We start from the raw sequence: 12,063 nt of genomic DNA on the forward strand, positions 1-12,063 counted from the left end.
AACTCCCCCCCCCCTCCTCAGCCCCTCCCGTTATCCGCATCTCTTTCCTTTTTTTTCGTGGGTTGTAGGGCTCGTACCCGCCCGGATCTTAACCTCGCATGTGGTCCTGAACAGTCCATGAATGAACGCAGGAGACGGTGTCCGCGGTATGCCACTCCTGCAATGACCATACCCGGGGGAGGCTGAGGTCACCTCAGGTCAGAGTTGAGCGGCCGTTGGGGGCCATCACTCAGAATGGATACCCTTCCTAACCTCTGGGCCAGGATCTGTACATACGCCCGAAATCCCCACGCGATTACCAGACGCGCACGTTACCACTGAGACACGGCGGGATCCCCTCCCTGTGTTGTTCTTTTTGTTGTTCACGTACACATGCCTCATTTTATATATATTTTTTCCCTCCTCGTCAGGCCGGAGGGCAAGTATTCCGCCAGAATCTCGAGGCACCTTCGGTTTGCGCTCTTCCACGCTCTCCGCCTCTACCCAGACGCCACCAAATTCATCGTTCTGGAAGAGGATGTCGTGGTCACGGCGGACTTCTACGAGTGAGTTCCTGCCCTGCTCAGCTCAAACTGAGACGCAGGCGACACAACCGACGCAGTATAGAGCAAAGACACACTTCCTGTTGCTGAATTGAAGTCCAGTTTGAGCTTCTCTCTCATTTGAAATGTTTCTAATGCATTACTACCTCAGCATTTCAAGTGAGAGAGAGAGGTTCGAACTGTACTTCAATTCAGCAACAGGAAGCCTGTCTTTGCTGTGCTGTGTCGCCTGTGTTGCCTGCGCCTCAGTTTGCGCTTAGTATAACGGGGGATACCTTCAACAGTTCCTAGAGTGGTAACCCCCCCAACCCTCTGGGCGTTGTAAAAATCAGCAGCCCCAGGATACCTTTGTAAAGAAAAGTAACCCCAGGTATTACCTTGCAAAGAGTAGCGGCCCCACAAATGAGTTTGTAAATATAAACCACCAAAGCAGTGACGATCACTTAATTAAGGTTAGATCAGGTTAGGTTGGGTTAGGTATAGCTAGGTTAGGTTAGGCTAAGTTAGGTTAGGTGAGGTGGGGTTAAGTTTGTTAAGATCAGCCACCCCAAATATCAGCTTGTAAGGATAAGCAAACTTCGGACCCTCTCGGCTTGAGGATCTTTTACACCTCCCCCAACACACACCTCAACCCCCCCTCCCTCTCCTCTGCTGCATCTTTATGAAACAAGATGCTGCTGGGTCCTTTTCAAGATAGGGACAGGAAAAAGAGGCTTCCCATCCCCCTTACTTATTTTTCTCTTCTCATTTTTAGGTGAACAGTGTGTGTGTGTGAGGGTGTGTGTCCGCGCAAGCACTTTTTTTTTCTTGAATAATGCACATCTGTAAACCCAGCATCTTTCCTCAAACGTGTGTCTTTAAATCAACCGCAAGGAGCTCGACCTTTCGGCCCTAAATCTCATAAGAAGGAGAGTGAGACTCTTCTTCGCCCCTTTACAACATAAACTTGGACCCAACGCATATCCTCCGAAGCACTAGATCAGTGGTTCCCAACCTTTTCTGGCTTGAGGCACCCTTGCCAAGCCTTTCAGAAGTCCCCGGCACCCTTATTAGAAAATCTAAATTCTAGTTTGTCAGTATTTTGTTGATTCAACATCAGTGTAACCAAATTTTGTCCCTGGATAATATGAAAATACTCATCTTTACGCTGATGCTGCTTTAATGAACAAAAATGAATGACAGAGAGAGTCGGTAATACGGAAATTATTTTTGCCCTGAAGTTTGGCAGCACCTTCAGTTGATCTCACGGCACGATTTGGGAACCACTGCACTAGGTCCTCCCTTCGCTCTCAACTGGTCATCCGCCTTTCTTGTGCCCCCCCCCCCCACCCACACACCCTAACTCCTTTCTGAGTTAGATTTAAGAAGGAAATAGGCAAGAACTGGTTTACCAACAGTGGTCAACGAAGTGAATAGACTTAGTAACCATGTAGTGACCGCTGAATCTATCGGTTGTTTTAAGAAAAGGTTAGACAACTTTATGGATAGAGATGACAGGTGGTCATGGACATGGAACTGCCTTGTGTAGACTTTATGGCCTCTTGAAGTCTTCTTTAGTCTTATGTTCTTATGATATTTCTGCTGCTACTTCATGCAGCCTCCTCCCTCCCTCCCTCCCTCCCGCTCTCCTCCTTCTCCTCTTCGCACCCAGGTTTCTCTCTCCTTCTGAGCTTACTCTTCTTCCATTCCGTCATCCATCACTCCCTTTTGTTCTCCCTTGGAAAAGTAAACACTCCTTGTCGTATCGCCTTTATTCTTTCACGCTATCCCAGTGCAATTGTCTTCACCTTTCTACGTGCCGTCACATGAGATCAATAGACTTGTCTTTCAGTGGTATTTCTTTTTATAACACATTCTACCACATCTCTCTGAATCCTCTCACTGCTCTATCAACAGACTGAAAGGCAACACATTGCTACATGCCAGACCCCCTGATGCCCTTCCCCCTGAATTCTCTCACTGCTCCCTCAACAGACTGAAAGACAACATATTGTTGCATGCCAGACCCCCTGATGCCCTTCCCTCTGAATCCTCTCACTGATCCATCATCAGACTGAGAAACAACACATTGGTGCATGCCATACCTCCTGATGCCCATCCCTCTGAATCCTCTCAATGCTCCATCAACAGACTGAGAGACAACATATTGTTGCATGTCAGACCTCCTGATCTCCATCCCTCTGAATCCTCTCACTGCTCCATCAACAGACTAAAAGACAACACATTGCTACATGCCAGACTCCCTGATGTCCATCTCTCTGAATCCACTTTCCCTCGAGAGGATAGAGTCCACCTGCCCAGGCTGCGATGTGGCCACCACCCAGACCTTCTAAGTTACCAAAAGAGGCTGGATGAATGCATCGCGGGTATCTGTCCAGGATCTAACACTCCACCCTATACTATTCAACACATTATGGAAGACTGCATTGTACACAGTTACGCACGCCAGCAACACAACACACTCTATAAGGGATTTACGGGAAAACCCCGTTCTAGTCATGGCGTTCCTCAGGGAGAGGTGACTACTCTGTCGGACAGCGTAGGCAACAGGATAATCATCTTCATCCGCCGTCTCACACAGAGACCACTTCCTATCTCCAATGGACACATTTTTGGTCGCTGCTGACTACCATTCTTCAAGTGCCTGTCAACACAGTGTTTCCTTTTTTGACCCACCATTTCCACCGTTAACGCCCGCATCATCTCCCAACTGCTTGGACATTTTTTAAAAGTTTGGAAGGCTTCCACCGGCCCGGACATAACCAAAGAACATAAGAATAAATGGGACTGCAAGAGATCATAAATCCTGCACTAGGCAGTTCCATTTGCCATTTCACCGATCATGTGAACAATTTGTTAAGATCTTCCTGCAGAATCTAGGTGTCTTTTCCTGACCTAACTAAGTGTCCTATTTTAGTGTCATCCTCAACCGTGCATCGGTACGGGACAGTTCACACATGAAATTAGGAGGTGGTGTTAGCCACATGATGCCACTGTTAGGAGGGACGGTACCCAGAGGAGATCAGGAAGGGAGGCCACCCGTCGACCTTAGGCGGCGCCAAACACTCTCACCTCCCGCCCCACCCAGAAAACTCCTGTTCACTCGGCACTTCCTGGTCTCTGTCTTTCTCTCTTTCCTCCAGGTTCATGCAGCAGGCGAGTGTCGTCCTCGACCTTGACCCGAGCGTGTATTGCGTCTCGGCCTTCAACCACATGTGCCGACCCCACACGAAGGGTGACCCGTCCCGCCTTCTTCGTGTCGACTCGCCCCCGGCCTACGGTTGGTTGCTCCCCAGGGACATGGTCGAGGGGATCCTGCCGCAGTGGCTGCCGGCCTATAAGGTTCAGTTTCGTTGTGATCTCTCGGGTACTCTTGCAAGACCATCTTGATACTTGAAGGAGTGTGTATGTTAGATATGAGTATTTTGGACTTTTTGTGTGACAATGAAGACTGGAGATGAAAGACTTGGTTTGCTGGATGATTGTTATAAGGCTAGATGTGTGTGGACTGATTGGTTTAACGGACTGACAGGAAGATGGATAAAAAAAGGGGATATTTGATGAGCAGACAGTGACGGTGATGGGAGTTGGGGAGATAATGAGTAGCATAGAAGTAGCTCATTCGCTAAACATTCCCTGCTATGCACTTGGAACTAATAAGACTGTTTTCGTGATACACATGGCAGCTGCGTTCTCTTCCGCCACAGGAGGTCGACTGGGACTTCCGCATGTGGCAGTTCCAGCGGGGGAACCGGTCCTGTGTGGTGCCAGAGACCAACCGAGCGCGCCATGCCTCGACCCGCGGCATCCACAGCTCCACCAGCTGGCACAACTTCCAGGGCTACCTGGCCACGTCCCTCCATGACGGAGTGCCGGTGCCACTCGAGTCCCCCCACAGGTGAGGAGAGAGAGAGAGAGAGAGAGAGAGAGAGAGAGAGAGAGAGAGAGAGAGAGAGAGAGAGAGAGAGAGAGAGAGAGACCAATAACAGATGAAGGTAAACAGATGAGCATGTGCAAGACAGGGTATGCATGCCGAAAAAAGAAAGAGCACTGCAGTGAGAAAAAAAATGTAACTTGAAAACTCTCTTGCATTAACCTTTCATTCCCTATAGCGAAAAAAAAGATTCCGTTCATAGAGCTCAGACTTTCCAAATAAGAATATGTGCAAGTGTGTGCATGTATATATGTGTATGTGGGTGTGGGTGTGTGGGCTAAGTTGGGTTTAGGGTGGATTAGGTTAGATTAGGTTAGGACAAATTGGATTATGTCAAGTTAGTTAAGGGTAGGGTAGGTTAGTCTAACTAAATTTTGAAAAAGGGGAAACAAGAAGAAGAAGAAAAAAATGGTACCGGGAAAAAAAAAACGAGAAATAAATGCTTATAGTGGATCTTGTAGCACCCGGTTCTCAACTCAGAGCCTCAAGTGACTCCCTTGTTTGTCTCCACAGGTTGGTGAAAGCGTCCTACGATCAACACCTCTCGCATCTGATCGACCAGGCCACCCTACTCAATCCAAAGAAAATCTACGATCACACGTTCTTCGCCAATGAGGTATAGATGGATATAATCTCCGTTAAGCTTTCCGCCTCTTGTCCTTTCCTCCTGACTTCTCATCTATTTCTCCCTCCTCGCCTTTCCTTCGTGCATCGCCTTCTCCTCCATAGTCTTCTTCTTCTCTTCGAGCACTCTCGCTCTCTCTCTATCTATACATACATACATACATACATACATACATACATACATACATACATACATACATACATACATACATACATACTGAAGATGTAATATACGAAAGCGCTCTGCTTCGTTAGTTTCCTTTTTCCAAGTGGTCTACTTTGCATAAGTGAACACACGTACCCGTGTTCTTATTAGCATATATATATATAGTATATGAGCGGGTGTATTGCATGTTTGTAAGCATGAATGGCAAAGCTGTCCCCAAATTTTACATTGTCGAGTCTGGTTACATAAGACCATTCTTAACTGAATTTTGCAGATTCTGCCTGCCTGTGCCCATTTCTAATATTCTGTGCAGCGTGTTCTGATAACAGAGTGCCATTTGTACCCATCAGTTTACTCTGCAAGAGCAGGATTGCTATGAACTCGTGTTGATAAATGACGAGTGTCCATGAAGAGAATTTCAGCAATGATCAAACGGTTTTTTTTTTTTTTTTTTTTTTTTTTTTCTTCAGCCAGGGGTGTACCTTCTGGGCGTTCTGCAGCGAGGCCAGTCTGACACATCGAGTTTCAGGACCGTGGGCGATGTAGGTATTACCAGATTTCTCTCTCTCTCTCTCTCTCCCATCAATCGAGTGCTTGTTTCTCATGCCAACTGACACAACAGGTCTGAAATTCAAGTGGATCTTTAGGGTCCCCACCAACCCTCGTTCTTCTCCTAAGCAAGGTTCTGAGAATAAAGACTCTTCTCAAAAGTTTGCATGGACGTTACAAAGATCAACAACCCCAGAATACCTGTGTAAAGACAAGATAATTTCATCTATTTTCCTTTAATTGATTTATCATTATTACATATTTTCCGCATCCGACCTAGATATGGATAAGGTCTCCTGTCGGCATGCTCCGCCTTTGTAATCCTTTACAAACCCATAAGTGAGCTTGTAAATTTAAATAACCTGACATCCTCAGAATGGACTTGTCGAGATCATCCAAAAAAAAACAAATATTAGTTTGCAAAGATAAACAATTACTCTTGGGATCTTTTCCACGTTCGTTTCCCGACCACGTCTTCCAGATCAGATCAGTTATTTACGGAAACATATTGCCGAAATTGGCACCATGGCCCGCAAAAGGGTTCACCGAGATACCTGTAAGTTCTCTGTATGTAGAGTTTCGGGTGTGGTGTCGTCGGATGTCGAAGTAAGATGGTTTGGGTTTGGAGTCATTCAAGAGTAAAATCTCAGATGCAGTGTAGGTGCGCGCGAACGCATGGAAGGGCCAAGTTACTGTTCTGGGGCAGTGACAGGAAAAGCGATTTTACTATTATTATTTATTGATGTATATGTGTATATACTGTGTATATGTAATACTGTGATGCATGAAAGGGGGTGGGTGGGAGATAGGGAAGGGATAGGGAGTGGTTATGTGTAAATGATATTTTGACGCAGCCCGAGGGGATTTCTCCTCGTCTTCTATGTTTCTGCATGAGGGGACGGAGAGGGGGGCTCGCCGATTAAATGAAGCGGCCTTGCTGTGGATGTGCTGCGCCTTGCTGCATTGCTTCTGACCTAGGGCGAAGGGCAAACTGCAGGGATGACCCGTCATCCAGGAGGAGCCAAGATGAGAAGGATGGACGGGAGTGGAATATGAGGGGATGAAGTGGATGATAGTGGAGTTATGACATTTCACTTTGGTTACCTTCTTTGTATTATCATCATTATTATCATAGTTATTATTATTATTATTACTGTTATAATTATTATTATTGTTACAATTATTATTATTGTTATAATTATTATTAATAGTTATAATTATTATTATTTTTATAATTACTATTAGTTATAATTATCATTATTGTTATAATTATTATTATTGTTATAATCATTATTAATTTTATTATTTTCATTATTTTTATTATCTTTATTACTATTTTTATTATTATTATTATTTCTATTATTCTTATTATTATTTTTATTATTATTTTTATTATTATATTCATTATTATTCTTATTATTCTTTTTATTATTATTTACATAATTATTTTTGTCATTATTTTTATTATTCTATTATTATTTCTATTACTATTCTTATTATCTTTTTTTTATTAATTATTTATATTTATATTATTAATTTTTTTCTTCTTCATTATTTATCATTATTTTATTTTTATTATTATTATTATTATAATTATTATTTTATTATTATCATTATTATTATTATTATTATTATTATTATTATTATTATTATTATTATTATTATTATTATTATTATTATTATTATTATTATTATTATCTTATTATTATCATTATTTTATTATTATTATAATTTTATTATCATTACTATTTTTATTAGTATCATTATTATTTTATTAGTATCATTATTATTTTATTATTATAATTATTATTATTATTATCATCAATATTATTATTATTTGTGTGTGTGTGTGTGTGTGTGCGCGTGTGGGGGGAAGCAATGGTGATCACCTTGACTGAGTCGTCGTCTCCCAGACTAACAGCTCCCGCCTCTTCCTCCCCCTACAGTTTCTGGACTTATGGAACGAAGACGTACGTGAGCCATACCAAAACGTGTGGAAGATACCAGTCCACAACTCTACGCTCCTGGTTGTAGGGGTTCCATATTCGATACACACGTGAGTTTGCATTATATAAATGTGCACATGTGTATGGATAATACTGTGGTGCATGGAAGGGAGTGGTTGGGAGGTAGGGAGGGTTCAGGGAGCGGTTATGTATAAATGATATTTTGACGCAGCCCGAGGGGATTTCTTCTCGTCTTCTATGTTTCTTCACATGCATTTTGCTCCTCAGCGGTGCTCAAAACTGAGCGCCATTTACGAGGGGAGCACAAGGAAATTAAATTAGGAGGAGGGTGTATCCATCACGGAAATGAATCCCGTTACTTGAGTTCATTTCTTGGAGAGACGGTTGGCACAGGTGATGTGGCTGGACCAGAAACTGCAGCTCAATGAACTTATCCTTCTATCACTCTCCGTTTTCATCACGATTCGTGACTCGTAGGTCTTGCATGAACACTGTTCCTTTCTTCTTCTTTTTTTTTATCAGAGACGCAATACGTTCGAAGATCAGAAGGCTCAAGGAGATGACGAAGACGGGCGCAGTCAGGCCCGACGACTTCGGAAACCATATAGTGGTGTCTGAGGAAACACGGCCGGAGAAGGTCAGGGAGAAACAGGAAGTCGAAGCCATCGAGAGGATTCCGCTGGCCAGCCATCGACAGTACCCTTTCGTCTACTTTGGCCAAGTGTTTATGGGCACTTTATATCAGGTTCAGCCACATCCGAAAGCACCTTGAAAATAAAAGAAAATGTAATTAGGAATTATATACTAGATATACGATACACACACACACACTCTGAGCTCTCTTCCAGGAGGGAAATAGCTGTCGATCACGAGTCGAACACGTGATCCAAAAGACCAAAAGACCAAGTGAATACACACACACACACACACACACACACACACACACACACACACACACACACACACACACACACACACACACACACACACACACACACACACACACATATATATATATATATATATATATATATATATATATATATATATATATATATTAAAGCTAACGCTACCCGTGACCTCTCCGCCCCGACCACCTCCTCCCACCCACTCCTTCCATCCTCCCCCCAACCGACCCCGCAACCCCCTAACCCCCCAACCCTCTCCTTCACGTATTAACGAGAAACCAACCCCGCCCTCTAATCCTCCCTCCACCACCCAAGCCGGCTAGGTGCGTATATATAAGTCACCAACCGAAGACTTCCTTCGTCATTTCTTTGGACCTTTAATTTTTGTAAGTAGCGGTCCCCAACGGCCCATGTATCGAGTTAGGATGTGTGTTATTGCTGATTGATTTATTTCTATTTCTATATATGTGAATTTTGTTTAGGTTAAACTGTTGTTTTTCTTTATTTCTGTATGTCTATATTATCTTTGTTACAGAATTTCCTGATGATGTCTCTTTGTAAGACGAAACGTTGAATAAATGAATCATTTTGGCAACTTGGTCTATGCCCACCCTCCAAATGGCAGAGTATTGGTTAGAAAGCTGGAGAATACCCATATGAAGATTAACAACCTCCTTAATGCTGTCGATTTTAATAATGCAAAGGCCTTGGTATATGTATGTATGTATGTATGTGTATATATATATATATATATATATATATATATATATATATATATATATATATATATATATATATAAACTCATCATCCCACTCTCACAAAGTGAAACATGAGAAACCCCTGGTACCCTGTCAGTTGCGATCTTTTTTTAAGCCGATGCTCGGGCCGTCTCCACGCCTGGCCAATGCTGTCGGGAACCAACAAGAAAAGCACGCAGAAGATCCCGAGAATTGAACTCACGACCACATAGTCGTGAGTTCAACGCGTTGTCTAAAGGGCTATCATGCCGCCCAATATATATATATGTGTGCCGAGGAGACTCAAGATGGTATATTTTAATAAGACGGCCTTTTGGAGTCCATTTGCAGTTTAGTCACACTCTTGGTGTAGCCTCTTTGCCGAATAATTCAAACACTGGATCTCTGGGGAGAATTCCGCTGCCGACCTGGTTGTCTCGCATATAGCCCACAGCTAACAAACCTGACAAAACTTCAGCATTCATGATGCACATTCTCGTGACTTCGCTTTATCGGTATAGAACCTTTGCAGAATGAACGTCTTCCGCTTGGGTTTATACTCATTCCATTTGTCACTACAAGACAATGCTAACAAAATAGGGGAGATATCAGCAAAACATGGCATGTAATTACAGAGTACTTACAAAATTGCAGACAAACCAGTAAGACGTAACATGCAGTTATAAACAAACATCTCACTGTTCGTTTCATATTACTGATAATAGCTGTCACGTTTTTAGCGTGAATAGAATCCTGTGGATGTGCTGTGTCACGTACTTGTGCGAATGAAGTCTCCTGTCTGTATTTTTAAGGCACGCCTTGCATGAATATGATGTATAGTGTATATTATAATGTGTATTTCTTAAAATGTTAAATATTGCGTATTACCCGTCTGTTGAGGGTGCGCTATACATTCTGTCAGATCACGCCAAGCTGAGAAACGTTACATAATTTGGCGCGGAAGCGTGCCCTGCTTCTCCATTGGTCCACTCAACCCAAGATCTAAGAATATAAGGTCTAACCACTTCCGACCGAATTTCGAGGGAGTTGGCGCAGCGGGCCCGTGAACGTCACCTGGCTGTTCAAAGTGGGGTTAGCGGGTCCTATAGCTGTCAGTTGAAGTTGGTCCGTCGTTCGAAAATGACGTCGCCTTCGCTCGCACCGCTCCACTCAATTAGTTATATTCTGACAAATATTATATAAAATATATATATATATATATATATAAAATATTATAGTTCCTGTCTATATATATGAATATATAATATATATGATATATAATATATATATATATATAATATAAAATATAGTTCCTGTCTTCCTTGGCGTTTCACAGTTTTCTTCAGTGTATCACAAAGAGAAAATGGACGCATCCAAATGACGTCAGAAGCTGCGCAGAACTGCTCCAGCGGTTAGACCTGTTTACTTAGACCTTGACTCAACCAACACAAACACAAACTTCACACGAGACACCTAGAAAAACTGCACGGCAGATACAAACGCCTAATACAACACATTACACCTAGACCACACCGTAGAGACTATCTGTCAGCTGCGTCCCTCCCACGTGCGGTGTACACGATAAGTCGTGTATAGCCGTGCTTATCACTAATGCATCCCTTTATCAGCTTTGTCTGGTGATAACAACAATAATAATGATAGTAATAATGATAATCTAACAACAATAATAATAATGATAATAATAATAATAATGATAATATTGGATGTAGCCCATTAATTGTCAGGCTATAAGCATACACGTTGGAGGAATCAACCCTCTATGTGTAGAATACACACAAAACCATACCGCAAACAAAACTAACACAACTACATGCACAAACAACTACATAAACTTTTTTCTTCTACTGAAATTATTTTCATTTCCAACTTTCTCTCCTGCTACATTTTCTCATTTCAGTTATCCTACCACTAAAATTATTTACAATTTCTCTCTCTTTCCCTAAGACTAAGCCTCCTACTCGTTTTCTAACTTTGTTGGATGAGGATAAGAAGAACAGATATTCCCACGTAACCTCACGGTTACACATTAATCCCAATCTCCAACCCCAAGTCTCCTGCCCATACCACCAAAGCCTTGAAATAGATATCTCTAATCGCCCGGCGGCAAAAACCCTCTTTTAAACACTACTATCTTTTCATTTTCATACAGACATTCTTCCCCTCCCACAAAAACCGATCCCGCGCAAGTGGGTGGTCTTACCTAGCAAGTCGCAAGTCCCCATTGGTGGGAGGTGTTTAAACTACCTGTTTCGGATACATTTTGGCATTCCGGGAAACGTAAGCACCCAATCTCGGGTTATAAAAGGTGAAGCAAAGGGTGACCCAAGAGTCTATATACTGGGTCAATAGAAGAGGCAATAGAGAACCAGAACGCGAAGAGAACAGAGAAGACAAGAAAAGAACCAGACGCCCAGGGCCCATTTGCATCTACGTAGAAATTATTCTACATTCGTCGATTACGACAGCTCAATTAAACAAGTCCTTTGGACCACAGCGATTGCCCAATCTCCACATTATTTCTCAACTACGAAACATCAACTCTTACGCGTTCCCGACTACCAGAAGATTTCCCTACCAGAAGTTATCGTGCATCAGCCTATCCCCAAACAACTCA

At 42.7% G+C, this 12,063-nt stretch overlaps 1 protein-coding gene across 1 annotated transcript; it reads left to right on the top strand.

The window, feature by feature from the left end:
* The first annotated feature begins 332 nt into the window (after positions 1-332).
* LOC143024311 (protein O-linked-mannose beta-1,2-N-acetylglucosaminyltransferase 1-like) lies at positions 333-8,757 on the top strand. The gene is made up of 7 exons (XM_076183111.1): positions 333-545; positions 3,686-3,884; positions 4,250-4,440; positions 4,990-5,092; positions 5,737-5,808; positions 7,762-7,871; positions 8,305-8,757. The coding sequence occupies exons 1-7, from the start codon at positions 373-375 to the stop codon at positions 8,552-8,554; spliced, it is 1,098 nt and encodes a 365-aa protein (XP_076039226.1). The 5' UTR covers positions 333-372; the 3' UTR covers positions 8,555-8,757.
* The last annotated feature ends 3,306 nt before the right edge of the window (positions 8,758-12,063 follow it).

This window comes from Oratosquilla oratoria, chromosome 4, assembly GCF_046742065.1.
Source record: "Oratosquilla oratoria isolate Oo_2021 chromosome 4, ASM4674206v1, whole genome shotgun sequence".
Classification (NCBI taxonomy): Eukaryota; Metazoa; Arthropoda; class Malacostraca; order Stomatopoda; family Squillidae; genus Oratosquilla; species Oratosquilla oratoria.

Excerpts from the sequence above, each read along its gene's own strand:
- LOC143024311 (XM_076183111.1), top strand. The coding sequence starts at position 373 with ATGCCTCATTTTATATATATTTTTTCCCTCCTCGTCAGGCCGGAGGGC. Across the intron at positions 5,093-5,736 it reads ACACGTTCTTCGCCAATGAG|CCAGGGGTGTACCTTCTGGG; the intron begins GTATAGATGGAT and ends TTTTTTCTTCAG. Across the intron at positions 5,809-7,761 it reads GTTTCAGGACCGTGGGCGAT|TTTCTGGACTTATGGAACGA; the intron begins GTAGGTATTACC and ends CTCCCCCTACAG.